This window comes from Cheilinus undulatus, linkage group 20 (assembly GCF_018320785.1).
Source record: "Cheilinus undulatus linkage group 20, ASM1832078v1, whole genome shotgun sequence".
In the NCBI taxonomy this organism is placed as follows: Eukaryota; Metazoa; Chordata; class Actinopteri; order Labriformes; family Labridae; genus Cheilinus; species Cheilinus undulatus.
The window spans coordinates 35,361,270-35,379,942 of NC_054884.1; the positions used below are offsets into that span (position 1 = coordinate 35,361,270).

The 18,673-nt window shown below is 42.8% G+C and overlaps 1 protein-coding gene across 2 annotated transcripts in view; it reads left to right on the forward strand.

Moving 5' to 3' along the window:
- LOC121528071 (Snf2-related CREBBP activator protein) overlaps positions 1–17,752 on the forward strand; it is a 46,058-nt gene extending 28,306 nt beyond the window's left edge. For both annotated transcript variants that reach the window (XM_041815207.1, XM_041815208.1), the window contains 13 exons: positions 98–259; positions 1,940–2,098; positions 2,218–2,550; positions 5,715–5,884; positions 6,045–6,358; positions 6,445–6,647; positions 7,006–7,175; positions 7,363–7,559; positions 8,953–9,067; positions 10,128–10,253; positions 10,621–10,797; positions 10,917–11,000; positions 11,853–17,752. In XM_041815207.1, the coding sequence (XP_041671141.1) occupies positions 98–259; positions 1,940–2,098; positions 2,218–2,550; positions 5,715–5,884; positions 6,045–6,358; positions 6,445–6,647; positions 7,006–7,175; positions 7,363–7,559; positions 8,953–9,067; positions 10,128–10,253; positions 10,621–10,797; positions 10,917–11,000; positions 11,853–16,628 (6,986 nt within the window). In that variant the 3' untranslated portion in view covers positions 16,629–17,752. The remainder of the gene's footprint in view (positions 1–97; positions 260–1,939; positions 2,099–2,217; positions 2,551–5,714; positions 5,885–6,044; positions 6,359–6,444; positions 6,648–7,005; positions 7,176–7,362; positions 7,560–8,952; positions 9,068–10,127; positions 10,254–10,620; positions 10,798–10,916; positions 11,001–11,852) is intronic.
- Positions 17,753–18,673: the final 921 nt, after the last annotated feature.

The following is an 18,673-nucleotide window of genomic DNA, read 5'->3' on the forward strand; positions in this document are numbered from 1 at the left end:
CTTTATTGATGGCAGTTGGTTAAGTTTTGTCACTGACTTGCTATCAAAGATTTTGCTGGAAACCGACTATAATCCTGTTTCCTCTGTTTTTTCTCAGCTGGTGAGGTTGTGAGCATTGCTCAGCTGGCCTCCCTGGCAGGGCGACCCGTGTCCTCATGTCAGGGCAGCAAACCCGTCACCTTCCAGCTGCAGGGCAACAAGCTGACCCTGTCTGGAGCTCAGATCCATCAAGTCCCAACACCTGCTCGCCCTGTTCAAGGTTAGTGCCACACTGCTCTATGTGTGCTGTGGGTGTACGAATAAAGGGAAATATCTCCTTGGGTTAAAAATTAGTGAAGTAACATCAAAGTTTAACAGATAGTTGATAGAAAAGCCACGACTTTAATATTTCTTTTTAGTCATTTTCCTTTGTTTGCTCTGGGTTGGATTCAATTTTCTTCTTTTTCATTGGTATTTTATGAACAATAGAGTGAGGTTGAATTCTATTTTTTTGTACGAAACAAGTAACTAAACCAAGTAGCTAAAGTAGTTAAGATGGTTTTGAAGAGAAATTACAGATCTCATATTGATATTCTTTGGCTCCACACTGTATGATGAGGAACAGAGTCAGATTTGTCTTCAGTTTTTGAAAGAGCCACTAATGAATTTGGATCATTTAATTAGGGGTGCATCAACTGACTCGCTAGAGAACAAAGCTAGCAGATTGTTAGCCGGTTCAACTGTGACTTATGACCGTCAGTTTCTCTCAAATACAGCCGATTCTGTGCCGATTACAGGCTAAAGGGTAGTTTAAGTCCCAGATCACTTTTACAGCAACAGACCTACAGAGGAGGCAAAAGTACTCGCATTCTGTTCTTGGTTAAAAGTACAGATTCCTACAAATCCTCTGGTAAAAGTATGGGTTCAACTCCTTTATTCCTGTAAAAGTAAGAAAGTACAGGCTCTGAAATGTACTTCAGTACCAAAGTAATTTTTTTTTTTTTTTTTTTACATACAAAATACTTCTTTTGATAATTCTGCAAAAATGGCACACAGAATAGTTTTCCTCTCTCCTTGATAACCTGCAGAGCTCTGGTACAGAGAAAAAACACTGGACACAGTCTAGTTTTACTGCTCAAAGCTTGCTAGAAAAGCTTCAGGAAGGGCTTCTATCTCATGGATTGCATCAGTGGATTGGTGCAATGTCAAGCTTCAAAAGAGGAAAAAGTAAGAGGCTACAATTTATTAGAACTTGCTGCTTCTGCTATGGTTCAAACTAATATGGCTGCTGTGGACTACTGTGGTTAGCCTTCAAGAAATTTTGAAGGACAGAGCCCTCTACTTCCAACAACATTACAAGGCTTTATTTCTAACTCTAGGGTAGATGCTCTACTGTCAAAACTCTGGAGTTTTGTTGTTCTTTAACTAACACAAGCCATAAGTTTTATGGCGAAGAGCAACAGGACAGCCACAGAAATGAGCTAACATGTCAGCAGTGTGGATATGAGGTGTGTAACAAAAAACACTGGCATAGTGGAGGATAAACAAAGACACTGTACTGATATGCAATGACGGTGTAGTCTTGAAGATTTCTATAAACATAGAATTGAATTTCCACCAGAGAAAAGTTGCAAAAGAGTGATTGCTTTTGATGGAAAGTCGTTATTAGAAGAAATAACATCATAATCAACCAAGATTTCAATCAACAGGCCAGACCTTGGAAGACAACAGGCAATATAAAAGTCTGCAAAGAAGCATCTCTCCTATTAAAGCAGGACTTTAGTTTAATAGATAAAATTACATTTGTCAATGTGATTAATGATGCTACAGCTCATATTTGTCTTCTAAGACAGATATGTTCATTTAGAAGTAATTCATTTATTTTAGTAAAGGAAAAAGCATGCTTTGTGGCAATGTGATAATGTCGATACTGATAAATCTGTGTGATTCACTCATTCAGCCGGTAATGTGATGCACCTGGTGTCCAGCGGGGTGCAGCACCACCTCATCAGCCAGCCTGCCCAGGTCACTGTACAGGGCAACTCCAACACACTCCCTGCAAGCACCTCCTCCACCGCTGTACCTTCAAACAGGATGCCTCATAATGCAACTGCTCAAGGTTTTAACGCCTTCTCTCTCTCTTTTGCATTATTTTCTGTCACCTAATTGCCATAGATATTAACTATAAAGGTGACTAAGTAGTAAATTTTGTCCCTGTTATGTCTCATGTCTCTTCAGTTCCCCCCTCCATGGTGAGCAGCCCTGGCGTCGTGAAGATCGTTGTGCGTCAGTCAGCAGGCAAGGAGGGCGGGCCCGTGCCCACTCTGGCAGTCGCCCCTTCCCCTCGTGTTGCTCCCCAAGTTCCCCCGTACCCTCATCCCCACGCCAACACACCCCCTCCTGTCAGAACCACCGCTCCACTGCAGATAGCTCAACGCACTCCCGGCCCTGCCACCGCCCACTACACCATAGCCCCTCCTGGAAACCCTAGCTCCACTCCCAACCAGCCCCACCCCCTGCGTCCTGTCCTCAAAGTAGTGCAGCCTCCTCCACCGAGCACTGAGCAGTCAGGTGAGAGAACGAGCTCCAGAAATTATTCTCTCCAATATGCATGACGAGCAGAAGTGGGTCAGATTGAAACTGAAACTGATTTTAATGTATTTCATCATCCAAAAGTTGACTTGAAGGTTTTTTAATCCACTTAGAATAGCAGAAGTATGAAGTTTGAGACTGCATATGCAGAGAAGTTAAGAAAGTCACAGTAAAGACTCAGGAGAGTCTCTTAAAATAGGCTGAACTAGATACAATAAAATAATCTGCTTAAAATAATTATTTTTCATGGTAGGCAGGTTAAAGTTAGTGCAAAGCAAGGAGCATTTAACTCATTTATTAGTTGGCCAGATGGCTTAAAAATGTTAAAATATAATCAGATACTTGATAGATAAGGAGCATTTGATTTTGCTACAAAGTGAAGCTAATCTAACATATGCAACTACATATATCCAGTGGTATTTTGCTGCCTTACTGACATGCAAATAACATCTTAGGATCTTCTTCTTTACCGTCATTCAGTATATTTATGTGCATGGTTGAATTTTATGCTAGTCAATGGCTGAGTTAGTTTGCATGAAACAGTTACTGTTTGACTTTCTTCTGGTTGAGTTCAGAAAGGTAAAGTTAGTTAAAGTGATCATTTTACATACAAACCTATTCAAAGTGCTATATAGTGGTCCTGTGTAATAAAATTTCAATTTCAATTACTATATTAGCTTTCCACGATCATAAAAACAAAATAATGGAAGTGTAAATGACAAATAACATTTTATTTTCCCCGAGACTCGTATGACTTAAGCTGGCCACTCAAGAGGATTTTCAAATCTTAAACATTTTTAAATCTGATCCACTGTTGGCCCTAAAATTGTCTAGCAAGTGGTCAGCCTTAATCCACATCTGCAAAGGTATGAGACACAGCAGGTAAAATGGCGAGGGAATAATATTTCTGTATTACTGAGATGCATTGCCATAATTCTGTCGTTGGGGCTTAAATGACCTCATCGGTCACGCCTCATTACATTGGCGGCCCAGGTCTGCATGTCTCTCCCCTACTCTCTTATCGCTGTTTCTGACCACTGAGCCACTGTCCTCCTCCTAAGGTTTTCACCATTTTCTGTTAGAATCAATCCTTGTGAAATTAAAAAAAAAACCGTGTATTTATTTATTTTTTCTTGGGAAACCTTGAGGGAATCATGCAAGAAAGGGCTCCATCATTGAAAAAGATGCTTCCTTGTGAGCCAGTTCAAGGATGCAGATGGTGTAAGATTTGCAATCGTGTTTAATAACCGTGATCTCAATATCAGTCAAAGTTATCATGTTTGCCATAGTAAAGCAGCTCTGTTTTCCAGTGCAGGGATATTGGGTTTTTGTCAGTTTCTAATATGCTGATATATGCATATAAATTTTGGCCAATATCAGTACCAACACCATATATAAATGTAGTTCACAGCAAAAACTTAAGTCCTTACGAAACAATTTAGAATTTAAGGATGAACAAATGAACATATTTCTGTCCTTAAAACACACTTTAAAGTGTGAGGAATGATGTTGAATAAAGAAAAGCAGCTGTTGTAGGTCTGTTGGTCCAGCCTGTATTTAAAGCTGATGTAGGCAGAATTTGTATGTAAATATTTGCAAAAATGTTCATATCTGTTTACAATATACTCTAAACTAATATACACTAACACCGATGTCATGGCAATAATATTGTGCATCCTTATTACAATGTTAGAAAAGAATATTTTTTGGGTGGTGCAGATGGCCTAGCAGTTTGGTCGTAATCCATGTACACAAGTCTGGCCTGTGGCCTCTTTCCCCCATGTCTCGTCCCCAATCTCTTATCCCTGTTTCTGACGCTATCCACTGTCCTCCAAAGTCCAAAAATGGATCATAAAAAACAGAACATTCATAATAACAAAGAACATTAAGGCAGCAAAACGGTATTATAATAAATTGTATTAGAATTGAGAAAAAAGGGCATAAACAAAATAACATCCTGCAAATATATGAACTCATAATATTATGTTAAGAAATCAGAAAATATATATACCAGGGGTGTCCAAACTATGGTTCAGGGGCCAAATGAAGCACTTGGCCCTCTGTAAATTCTGTAACATAAGCGAGACACTGCCCAAATTAGAACATGAAGCTTGTGCTTGACTGTAGTGTATATTTTATCTGTTTTCTTATTGAATGACGAGTGTAGTGTTTTTGTAACTCTGGGGGCTCGTCCGGGACGGTAAAACAAAACTATACTCGTCTGTCAATAAGAGAACACAAAAAAAAAAAGTTTTTGAAGAGGCAGTATGAATTTATTTGTGTTTATGTTTTTTTTTTTAGTTCCAGCACTAGGCAGCACTACTGTGCTAATTCTGTAAACAAACATATTGTCAGGACAATTTATTGATGTAATTTCTTGGGGGACTTTAACTGAGACACTATAAATTCTATAATACATGAAGCGTCATTCTGAGAATGAGCACATCCAGTGATACCCTACCCTGTAATCTGAAAGGCCCTCTTGAAATCCTTAGAAATGATTGGCTAGTAGCATTTTAGCTATTGATTGGCCATTTAAGCATATCCAATCATTAAGCACATCTTTACCTAAATTAGACTGGATTTCATAAAGTTGAGTTATATAAAAGAAAGGCCCGCAAAAAGTTTGGACACCCCTGATTTATACCTTTTATGTCACCTACCAAACAGACAAGTTAGCCTGCAGCAAACTGGTGAAACATCGAAAACAGCTGATTCAACATGATCCTTGTCTCCATGTCTGTTGATATCTTTGTCTTGATTTCTTCATGGCTTTTTTATACATAATTATATTGTTCCTTTTCATGGTCCAAGTCAGGTATAGGAACTTAAGAGCATGCTCAACATAGTTTAGGGTCAAGTGTGTATGCAAAAACCCCAGCCACATTATTTTGTCCATGTTGGTCTGGATTTGAGATAAGTGACTTAGTATGATTTCAGTTGAACAGACATGTTTACATGTATTTTAGAAGTCCAGTTTTGTTACACAAACACATTTATAGCATGATGTAAATATACTGATGTAAAATCCATATTAATAAGTCAGAAGTTTTAAAGAGCTTGACATATATCCAAGACAGGCCAAGTAATAGCAAATGGCTATATGTATTTAAGGCTAACTTTGTTGTCTCCTCTCCTTTCAGCTCAAACTCCAGTCACCACCACATCCTCTGCCTCCAAGTCCTCCTCAACGCCACGCGAAAACAGCAGTCAGACACCAGCTAGCACCAAGCCAAAGGCCAGTATGGCTGCTAAATCCTTCCCTCCACCCAGGAAAGTGCCTCAACCACCTCCCCGATCTCCTTTCCACATGGTAGGAAGCTCAGCAGAATATACTTAGAAACCTAACTTCTTTATTATTTGTTGATCTGAATCATCAAATATTAATAAATTTTGATTTCAAATTGCAGTCCTTGCTGTTTTAAGCCTGTCCTGTCCTAACTAAATCCTCTTTGTACCCTCTTATACAACAGTCATGGCTGGCAGAGAATCAAAAGAAGCAGCGAGACGGCAAACTTGACCTCATAAATCGAGTCAACGAGCTCCGCTGTGACGCCAAGCCCGTGTACGGCCGGGAGGTTTTGGACTTCCTGACTTTTCTCCCCGGCGGTCGTCCTTCGCCGGCTGCTCTGAGTCCTCAGGGGGATTGGAGCCGCTCGGGTCACAGCAGCTGTCTGTTCGCTCAGTGGCAGAACAAACAGGACTACTTGTTCCAGAGTCACGCTGTGAGGGAGGCGATAAGCAGCATTGAGAAGAGGCTGGAGCTGCTGCAGGAAATCATAGACAGGTAGATAACTCATTTTTCTACATATGTAAGAGCTTGAATTAAGAAGAAAGATTTTTTTTACCTCTTTGTTTTCTGATTTTTTTTAGGTTTACGTTTGTGATTCCACCTGTGGAGGCTCCTCCGATCTCCATGCACTGCTGCCATCCTCCCCCCTCTCTGAGTCACAAACAGGCCGTCTTCTCCTCCACGCTATCAAGTCTGGTCACACCGCTGACAGGCAGCCTCCATCGCATCCAGTGCTACATGAGGACCCAGTTCCCTGACCTGAGGCTGATCCAGTATGATTGTGGTAAGATGTCAATATGTTTCTTTTTTTATGCAGATTCAGTGATATGTTAAATTTATAAAATCATTTTGATGGTTAAAACTCTGCACTTGATATGATAGCAGGCAGTTTTCTTGCCATTTATTATTTATGAATACCTACAGTTGCATCCCTTCTGATTTTTTTCTGGCTCTTCAGCTCTGTTTATCCCTACAGGCAGCCAAATAAAACTGGTTATCTCATTAGTTTAAATTTATAAAAACATATTTCTTAATCTCAAAATTCTCCGTCTAGCTTGTGATGATATGCGCAGTAAATTTGCATCTCTTCTGTTGGTGATTGAGTTTATCTGTCCTAAATAAAATGTTGTTTCTGCATGCAGGAAAGCTGCAGACTTTGCACACTTTGCTGAGAAAGCTGAAGACGGGAGGCCACAGGGTGCTGATCTTCACTCAGATGACACGTATGTTAGACGTTCTGGAGCAGTTCCTCAACTATCACGGACACATTTACCTTCGTCTAGACGGCAGCACCCGGGTGGAGCAGAGACAGGTTAGTACCACGTGATCATATGCAAAGTGCTTTGATAATTTCCAGACCTGCATCCTTCAAGTTCCACCAAATTTTTGAATAGCAATTTCAACTTGAGTAAATGCAAAGAAAAGGTTAACAGAAATATGATTTTGTGATGTGTTGGTTTGCAGTCTATGATCTGTGTGTCTCCCTAATTCTCCTTTAGGCTCTGATGGAGCGCTTCAACGCAGATCGTCGCATCTTCTGCTTCATTTTGTCGACTCGCAGTGGAGGTGTAGGAGTCAATCTAACTGGTGCTGATACCGTCGTGTTCTACGACAGCGACTGGAATCCAACCATGGACGCACAGGCTCAGGACCGCTGCCATCGAATCGGTCAGACCAGAGACGTCCACATCTACAGGTGAGCACATCAAACGTTTACATGCGCAGAACATTTACACATTTACACAGCTCACTTTGTAGATTGAAAAAAATTCATACCAAAAGTTTACCTTATGGGCCATATTTTATTTTAAGCTACAGTATGTACAATTTTTGCTGTTAAATGTCTGTATTAATCTAAAAAACTACTACTCCTTTGTTATATAAATTTTTATATTGTAGTTGAGTTAATTCAATACCACACAAATTTCCTACTGTCTTAAGTCATTTTCACACCTGATAGTCTGGGGGACTCAGTTCGGTTTGCAGCATTCTCGCGCTTTCCTATGGTTGGGTTCGCATTCACGTTACCCTTGGTCAAACAAACCAAACCATAAGTTTGGTTCGTTCAAACCAAACTTATGAAGCGGCAAGGAAGAAAAGGAGGCATAGAAGAAGACGAAACCGGAAATTCTTCTCCTTCCGCCTGTCTTTTTTTACACATAAACAATGAAACAACACCAAATTTATGCTATCTTGAGGTTTCTTCTTTTGTGTTGGGGCGTAATTTGCAGACAGTGAAGTAGTGAGCTGTCCACCATGTCATTCTTAACATGAGACGAATGAATCGTGACCAACGTAAATGGTGAGTCAACATGTGAGCAAAAGATTATGACGTGTTGCTATGGCTACACAGATGCAGAGTCAGGCACTATAAATCCATAAAATATTTCGCTTTGTGCCCCCTTATGCATTTGGTTCACAAGTTGGCCCGCACCAGGGTTCGTTTAGAAGCAAACCTAGACCCCCATTTCTTAGCGGACCAGAATCAGCTTGTTAGGTCCGCAGCAGGGTTCGTGTGAGCTTTCACACCACTCCAAGTGAACCGAACTATCCAGGAAAACGGACCAGAGTTCCTTTAACAGCTCTGGTGTGAATGCGTCCTTAAAAAGTTTTTATGATTGTATCATGAAATGTCATGCTACCGCTATGACAGGCACCCACACCCTGAATGGTCGCAGGTATTTCCTGCTCACCACCTGCTCTGCCCATTTCAAACTAAACTCCATATGATGACAGTAAACCAACGTTTTGGTTTCATGGATGCATTTCATATAATGAGGGACGTACTCAGTTGAGGTGTGGGGGAAGAAGGTAGGGTAGAGCTGAGCAGCGCTGGTCTCTACTTCTCATATTTTGCTGTTGTGATTAAGAGCCCCCTGGAGGTAGAATTTACATACTATGCATCACAAATATATCTTTCCAAGGGTAGATTTACTGTGTTCTTATTCATCTGAGGCTGTATTGTTCTGATAACTCGCTGCTGTGATACCACCTTTTCCAAGTCAACAAAGTTGACCTATCAATACTTATGAATGGAATTGATACATGTTTTAACAGAAGAGTAATGTATTTTAAATATTCCTCTTCAGGCTGATCAGCGAGCGCACAGTGGAAGAAAACATTTTAAAGAAAGCCAATCAGAAGAGGATGTTGGGAGACATGGCCATCGAAGGAGGAAACTTCACCACTGCCTTCTTCAAACAGGTACAGATCTACAGTGGATGAAATCTGCACAAATGCCTTTATACTGTATTTTTGCAAAGATATGGTGGGCTTTTATAAAGCAAACAAGTTTAATCCTCAAATTAAGAAGTTAGGATATACTGTAAATTGACCCTGTACCAACTTTTTTAGACACATTGCGAGCATCAGATTTGAACTGGGCATAAAATATTCCCAAAACACTGACTTTTCTCAGATTCAACATTTGACATTTGGTCTTTATGCTGTTTTCAAGAAAAGGGGTTTTATTTTTTTTAAAGATATGTTTATGGGCTTTTCATGCCTCCACTGGTAGAGCAGGAGGGTGGACAGAATCAAATATAGGATCAAGAGAGTAGGGGAGAATCATGCGGGAAAGGGGCCACAGGCCGGATTCGAACCTTGGCCACCAGTACACATTGGGCACGACCCGATTACCAGGCCATCTGCATCCCAAAATTAAGGTTTTTAAGGTTTTGTTGATCATCACAGATCGTTTTTTTAATCTAAATGTTTAATAAAATTCTAGGCTGTAAATGGACACTACCAGTTTTCACTATAACTGTTTTTCTGCACATAACTGGGCATTAAAAATAAAGGTGCAAAGCTTAAATGGGATTCTCTTTTCTCTGTCCACCTTTTGAACTGGTTTCTCACACAACGTTCATGTTAATAATGTGATGATGAATCAGTGGTAATATCAGATGTGAAGGTGTAGGTGTATGCTGATGACTTAAAAGCCTCAATGACTACTGACACAAAGAAAGAAATGTCTTTTCAGTGCAGAAGAACAGGCTGTGCCCTCTTCCTCCTTAATTAAATTTGCTCTCATCTCCTTTAAAGTAACACCACTTGTTCTGCTGAAGTGTGCCCACACTGCCACATTTCCTAATTATGCCTTTGAGTTAATGACAGCATTAGCATGCCTGTCTTTTGGGTGCATCGCTTTGACAGCATCAGGTCATTAAGGGAGTTCAAGTGCCACTTATTTTTGTTTTTTTCTTCACAAGCACAGAGAGCCATTTTTCTCTGCTAAATGTGTCTCTTTCACTTTGTTCCCCAGCAAACCATCCGAGAGCTGTTTGATGTGAACGACGGCGAGAAAAGAGAGGTGGCGGTGGAGCTCTCCGTGCCACAGGCTGAGGAAGAGGAAGGTGTCAACAAACAGAGCACCACCATCCTGGAGCAGGTGAGATGAGCCACACAAGCCATATGCTCAGCTTTTGTTTGTAAGCATGTAAAATTTGGTCGAGATCAAAGCAAAATTATGAACATTTTTGCATTTCTAAATTAAAGATCCTTGTCTATCAACTGGTTTATATGCTCCGTTTTATTTACCTTATGGCAGATACCCCAAAAACAAAAATATTACATTGATGTTTCTAGGGTTTCTTAGTTGCAAAAAGAGAGTAAAATGTTTAAAAGTGCTGAATTATTTTATAAATTGCTAATTTTACACTCTTGAATTGATTTGATTAGCTCATCAAATAACCAAGGCTTTTCTCTCTGGTGTGATGTTATAAAATGATCTCATCAAAACGAAATAAATCTTGCAGGCTCTCTGTCGTGCCGAGGATGAGGAGGATATCGTTGCAGCCTCTCAGGCCAAAGCAGAGCAGGTGGCAGAACTGGCAGAGTTCAATGAAAACATACCGTTGGATGATGGAGGAGAACAAGAGGAGGTGGAGGAGCTTTCCAAGGCTGAGCAGGAAATAGCCGCTTTGGTGGAGCAGGTAAGAAACCATGCACTTTTTTAAATGAAGTTTTGAAATTTTGATTTGTATCTGCCTGATATCCGTTGAGACCTTTAAGTTTGGTTAAATTAATCGCTTTCTCCAATCTGTTATCCTAGCTCACTCCCATTGAGCGCTATGCCATGAATTTCCTCGAAGCCTCATTGGAAGATGTGTGCAAAGAAGAGCTGAAGCAAGCTGAGGTAAATCCACATTTTCAACTAATCTTTGTCTTGACTACGGCTTGTCTTAACAGTTCTGAACACAAGGGTACAACAGGCCTACTCACATTAATAGCTGGCCCCCTAAAAGCACAGTAAATAGGAGTAAATGGGGCCCCTCCTAGATGTCTCACTAATATAAATGTATGCAAATAAGTAGTGGTAACACTAGTCTCCTGGCATTTGACACTTTTACCTGTCAGCTTTTGGAGATTGTAGTAAACAAGCTTGAAATATTGTCACTCATATGTTTGGTTTTATTGCCAGTATAATCTGGTACAGCATCTAGATAAGTTTATACCTGTTTCCTAGATCAAGATAATACTAAACTCTGCTGTTTCTCCAAGATGCTATAACTGCAATCACTTCACTGTTGTTTACATCAGAGTAGAGCACTGTGGCAGCATGGCAGTAGTCATTTAGGGCAGTTTACTCATATTGGCAGGTGGCTTTTTACAGTTTAGATGGATCATTTGACCAGGACTCTGAGCCCAAACTGATAAAGAAAAAATATCCAAATATGCTTAAGTGACTAATTTTGGTGCAAACCACGAGGGGATCTGAATTTAAGCATTTAGCTGGCATGCATCCCTACTTTTAACCATGTTGAGGTAATGAAATTGAGGTCAAAATTTCACTGGGACACACTGAAAGCCCTGGTGAAAAGTTTGTTATGAGAGAGGCTTTCTGGTTGGTGGGTCAGCGAACCAATCAGAGTCAGGAGGTCAACTTTAATGGGATAATATCCTTTACATTTCAAAACAACTTAGGAAACAGAAATTACTACATCAAAAATATCAAAAATTAAAATCTGTTGTGCCTCTGTTTGTCTAGGAACAAGTGGAGGCTGCCAGAAAAGGTTTGGACCAGGCAAAAGAGGAGGGTCTGAAGCTCCACGCCTCATCTGATGAAGATGAAGATGACTTCCTGTCACCACCAGCCTCTGTAGAGCCCGCACAGCCAACCCCAGCCCGCAGAGGCCGTAAACCCAAGGACAAAGACAAGATTGTCACATCTACAAGGACTAGTGGTCGGCTGCGTGGGGCCTCACCAGAAACTGAGCCAGAGCCTACGACCCCTAGAGAAGTGCCTGAAAGACTACGTGCTGGTCTGAGAGGACGAGCAGCTGCCAAAGACACTGCAACTGTGTCTACCACCCCGGCCCGCTCAGACCACCACAAAGCTTCATCATCAACCAGACTTCAAGATTCCTCCAAATCTTCTAAAGCTTCATCTCCTGCCAGAGATCACCAGACTCCCAAAACCAGGACTCTACCAAACCGCTCCCATCCCAGTCCAGTGCCTTCCCCTCCTACAACATCGCCCCCTGGAGGGAAACAACAGAGTGTTGGGGAGACTGATGGTAAGAACTCTAAAGCAAGCAGAGATGAGAAAGATGGAGAGAGTGAGAGGAGGGTGTCTGAGTCTTCGCTTGACTCAAGCTGTCCTGTGGACCATCAAACAAAAGATGATGACAGCAAAGACCACGGCGCCATGTCTCCTCCCTCCACTAGCTCCAGATCACCTCGCAAGCGTCAGTCAGCGGATGGTGAAGTCCTTCGGGGTCTGATTGAAGACTCCCCCTCTGCCAAAGTCCTGCGGAAGCTTCCGGGGAGGCTGGTCACAGTGGTGGAGGAGAAGGAGCCAAGAAAGAGGAGGCGGAGAGCAAGCGGAACTGGAGGGGGAACTTCTTCAGAGGAGACGACTGCGGAAGAAAACACTGCCGGATCTGCTGATGAACCAAACAAAGAAAAAGAAGACACCTCCCAGAGCCCTGATGGCAAAACTAAAGGAACAGTTAAATCTCCTCAGGACCACGACTCCACTCCCAGTCCTCCTGTGCACCCACAGCCTGTCAGAGCTTATCCTCCATATTCTCCGCCCTACCTTTCTCCTGACATGCCTGTGCTGAGGAATCTTCCTGTACGGCGCCGGCTGGAAACAGAATCTCGCATGGCTGCTCAGCTAGGAGAGCAGATGCAGCATCTGGGTAGAGGAAGAGGAGGGAACCAGTCCAGAAAAACTGACATACCACCAGGAAAAGACTCTTCTACTGACTCTAATGTTAATTCTCCTGGGACAGTTTTGAAAAGAAAAAGGGGCAGGCCCCCTAAGACTCCCCCTAGGTTATCTGAGTCTGATGATCCGGTAACTCCTTCCTCAGTGCCCACTTCACCAAGTGAGGAAGGGAACCCCCCTCTCTCACCTAAACGCAAAAGAGGTCGTCCTCCCAGAGACTCAAAATCCATCCAAAATGTTCAAGAAAGAAAGAACTCTACAAATGAGCCCCCTGCTACTGGTGCATCAGTTTTATCAAACACCAATGCTAACAAAGAGTCAACAGACCCATCTCTGCCCAAGTCTGAGACCCCAATAGCTGCTCCCGTCACTACAAGTCAAGCCCAGTCCACCAAAGCTGATAAAACAGACACTAAGACTGAGGTTTCAGCCATTACTCCCAGTCTCACTCAAGTTAAAACAGATCAAGCTTCTACACCAGTCCCAGCTTCAGTCCCAGTACCAGCTCAACCTGCACCTGTAGCTGCTCCCAAATCAGACTCAGCTCAAGTTGTTAATCAAGTTTCTGCTGCCGTTTTTGGCCAAGACAAAGAATCGACCCAGGTCCCTCCTGTATCCAAAATTTCCTCATCTTCCACTACCCCAGTAAGTGCAACCCCATCTACCACACTTCTGTTAGCACCTGCCAGAGCTGTCACATCAACACTTTCAGAAGTAAAGCCACCATCTGTGGATTCCACTGCCTCTAAAACCCCCACTGAACTAACGCTATCAGCTTCCTCAAATGTCAAAGCACCTGAACCATCCACAAGTATCCCAGTAGGCACACCAGCTGCGACCACCACCACCACCTCTACTACTTCTACTCCTTCCCCTGTGACATCTTCAACGGAGGCTGTAAAAGCAGCTCCAGCATCAACCTCTGCCTCAACAGCCACAGACATAACAACAAAAATGGTCTGTGTTACACCAGTGACATCAGTTCCTGCTAAAACTGCTGCTGCAAAGGACTTGCCAAAAGCTCCACCATCTACAACATCGACCCCTGTTTCAGTGACCTCCACCCCAACTGCAACCAAGACTGTTTCTGCTACAGCTTCACCAAAACCAACCTCAACTATCCCCACTACAAGTGTGACAACAATGAAAACAAGCATAGCCAGTTCTTCAGACTCAACAAGTCCAATAACGCTTCCCAGTACAAGTCCAACGCTTGTCAAGACTACTTCAGTGCCTCCTGTAACAACAGTGTCAACGTCTTCAGTTCCTTCTTCTACAGCCCAAGCTCAGACTAATGTGGCAACCATTAAAGTCCCTACCAAACCAGTTCCAGCACCACCAACAACAGTGAAAGTGACACAGGCACAGGCTACAACTGTTTCAGTGGCTGGAACTTCCCCAACAACTATATCCATCTGCAATTCATCCCCAAAAACCACATCTAGCAGTGTAACCACCACAGCCAAGGTAGAGACAGTAACTACACCAACCCCAACAAAGACAGTCCAGGTATCAACCCAAGCAGCAGCAGCAGCTTCTTCTAAAGAATCCACAACTTCAGCTGCAACTGCAGAAAAGACTGCCAAGATCCCGCCACCAGAAACAGCATCCAAAGGTACCACACCAACACCATCAACAACAGTCGCCACATCATCAGCGTCCCAAGAGAAGTTGACTAAAGTCATGCCAACACATGTTGTCCCTACTACACAAGAATCCACTCTAACCACACCTCTTTCTGCAGCAACAGCTGCACAACCCACAACTGCCATCAACAAACCAGTTCCTCCTGTGTCCACCACAAACACCACTCCCCTGCAAATACCAAGCCAATCTTCCAAGAACCAAGAGATCTCTACACCAGCCCAGAAAGAGACTCTAGCCAAGGCACAACCATCCACCCCAAGTGTTGCATCTAAAAAACAATCAACGGAGTCAACACAGAAAATAACAGAGTCCAAGGGTGCCCCAGACAAGGTCCCAGAAATGAAAGTTGATCCTGTGGAGGCTGAAGCAAAGACTCGCAAGGAAGATGATGATATAAAGCAGGACATTTCTAAGTCTCAGTCTAAAAGGAGGAGGGTGGATAGCTCCTCTGAGACCAAAGATCCTGAGCCAGGAAAGGAGGATGCAGACAAGAAAGAGGCACAGTCTACAACTGCCACTCAGAAAGAAGAACCCAAGCAAGAGACTGTGAAACAAACTACTGAAGATCAGAAAACTCCAGTCCAGAAGAGGCCTCTTAGTAGGCAGAGCAGCCAGGAGTCCACTCGCTCGTCTTCGCCATCATCTGGGTGCTCTACATCAACCCTCACTCGTCATGCTCACCACAAAAAGACGTATGAAAACAGACATCCAAACAAGAAGAGACGAATAGATGTCACATCGCCTAATCAGGAGGAGAAAAAGGATGAAGTTGTGGAGAAGAAAGAAGAAAGCAGCGAGAAGGAGGCAACTGCTACTGCGTCTCGGAGAAGACGGTCAAGATCTTCCTCATCGTCTTCGGATTCTGACAGAGAGAGCAGGAAGGAGCACCGACTGACCCGCTCAGCTAAGCGCAGACTTCAAGATCAGGAGGGTGATAAGGGTAACAACAGACAGGGAAAGAAACCTGCGCACAGCTCTGAGAAAAATGTCTCGAACAACACAAACGCGTCCACAGGCGGGGAGTCGGGCAGTGATACATCCTCAGTGAGGATCACCAGGAAGTCTGCAAGTTCTCAGCCATCGCAGGAGAGTAAAGCTCAGACCAACAGTGCACCGTTGTTGCCTCCTGAGCCTGAAGTTCTTGGGAAGAGGTGTTCAGCACTTAATGCTGCAGCCAAGCTCCTCGCAATGAAAGGCAGGGTGGATACTCCAGGTCACACCCCACGGAAGGACTCAGGATCTAAGGCTGCAGGGACTTCACCTGCTCCCTCCTCTGACAAGAACCAAAAGCCTAAAAGCAAAAGTGTACCAGCCTCTCCTCAGAGTAACTCCGTAAATGTTACTAATAACAAAAGCAGTGGCAGCAAACCCTCAACACCAAATCAGACAAGCCGCCCTGCTTCCCGCTCCACCAGACAATGCCCTGGTTCTTTGGTTCCACCGCTGGAACTGGAGCACAAAAGGTCTAAAGCAGAGGAGAAAGAGAGAGGAAGTAGGAAGGCATCAGCGGGTAAGGAAGGTGAGGGAGAGGGGCAGTCTTCCTCCCGGGGCCACAGCGCCTGCAGTAGCATGAGTAGTGACGGCGAGGGTGATGGACGCAGCAGTAGGAGCCGCAGCAGCAGCAACAGCAGCCAGCGAACCCACAGCATCAGCTCTCAGAACACGGAGCACAGAGACTCACGTGCTGCTTCCTCTGGCAGCGAACGCAGCTCTGAGCGGGCGAAGAGCAAAGACAAAAAAGACAAGAATGGCCAGCAGAGGGAGAGCCGGCAGGACGGCAGGAGGTCACACAGGCTTTCTCAGGAGGTGACCAGCAGTTCAGGAACTGAGGGGACGCCAGACAGGGTGCTACGGAGCGTTGCTGCACTCGCAGCAGTTCAAGCTCGGTCACCGGCTGCAAGCACCCGCTCCTCTGCCAGTCAGCATCGTCATAACAAGACATGATCGAGTGCCAAAGGGAAAACTTGAAAGCAAGAGTGTATGATACGAAAGCACCTCCAAGGTTGCTGCTTTTTCTGCACTCTGACGAACGCAAGGGAACTGAGTGCTGCACAAGCCAGGGACCGACTCTGCCTCTTGGGCCCTCTCCCTTTCCGATTGGAGCCGGATCCCTCATCGGCTCAGCCATTGTTAGCTGGGGGAAGGCTCAGGGATGCCGGACTGAGAGTAAAATGGGCACCATCGTGTGTCCGAGAGATTACACAGTGGATAAAACGGCCACTTGGACTTGAGGGGGACGAAGGTGCAAGAGAAAATAAAGAGAATTTGTTAGCTCACATTCTGTACTGTAAAATTAAAGACTGGAACACTCAGATCTTACGTGTTAAGACGGGATTATACAGCACCCTCTTATTAGGGTTAAAATGAGAAGTCATTGGTGTGACATTAAAACTTTGGAGTGACCAGTTGTATTGTAAGTTGGAGGTTTTAGAAAGTTTGGTTTTGAGAATTTTGTCAGCTGTCCTGACTATTGTTTCTTTGTAGTCAGTTGATAAGTTATGCATATTTTATTATTTCTTCCAGGGTATTAGGAAGAGGACTGATCTGTCAATGTGATCTTTGCTGCACTATGCTGGAGCTTGTCTTTGCTTGGGCCCCTTTTTTCATGTCTGTTTCTGTTCAGTGGATTCATTTTTAAAATCCAGCCTTGCATTTCTCATTTGCACATCTGATAATGTGGCCCTGGGCTTTTTGAGTACATTGTGATGTAGTTTTAAGTTTTACATCAACAGCAGTGAATTAATTGGTTCCTGGTACCTCGCAGTGTATCTCTACTCTTCAGAAACGTATTAATTGAGTTGGAAAATATCTACAAGACATCTTAAGCTCCTCAAAAGAGACCTGGAGCATGAAAAATCTCATTGCTTTTCCTAATAAACCTACCAAAAGGCAGTTGTTGTTATGGTCCAGTTTGTCTCGTATTTATACTAAAAGGGCAAGTCAGTGTTGAAATTAAGAGTGCCTCATTGGCCAAATGGGTTTGAACCTCAGATTGCCTTGTGAAGCACCTGGAGCACGGGTGTTAAGCTTCTCTCAAAAAAGCCAAACATAAAAAAAAAAACACCAACCAATATGAAAGGCATCAAAAGCATCACCCTGTGTGTCAGTGCTACCAAATTATTGTTTTATTTTCACATGAATTCTTGTCACCATCACTTCATTGCTCTTAGTTCATGTGAAGAAAATAACTTGGACAAAATGTGAATAAAATAACTGGTACAGTTCCAGATGACTGTAAATTGTCAATTTCCTTTTGGACTGGTTGAAGCGACTTTGAGCAAAAGGTGATATTTTTTGGGGGGAGAGGATGGGGGTCGGGTAGTTTATGGTGATGGTCTTATTTTTGATTTGTCTCTCTTCATTTGTTGCATTCCTTTGATCCCTTGTAATTCCACAATGTTTTACTTGAAGAATTAAGACAATTACAGTTGAATAAAAAGACCAAAAATTAGTTGCCATTTTTCACTGTGTGGATGATTTTTGTCTCATTTTGGGTCAAATACAATCATGCATCAAACTTTTTTTTTTAACATCACAGTTAATCACAAGTCTCAAGACCAAAAACATTACAGATTTTATATTTTTGCTGACTGCTTGAACTCTGCTTTATCCATTGGCTCCCAGTATTAAACCCTTCTAACCCAAATGGACCTTGTGGTAGTACACCATGGGGGAATTTTAAATAAAATGTTTTAAAGATCATTATTTGCAGGGTTGGAAAGAGTATCATACTCAAGTGAAAGTTAAGTTCCTGTGGTTGAAATTTACATTATTAGAAGTAAAAATACTGGTCCATAAACTTGAATAAAGTAAGAAGTTTAGTACATGTGGCGCAATTTGAAACATGAAAATCTCAACAAAACCCTTGTGCAACCGTAACAGAGACTCTTATATTTACCTTTTATTTATCATATTTTTGTTGATAAATGGAGAATTTCAATGCAAATGCTTTACTCTCAGATACATTAGCATTCCTCAGAAACTACAAT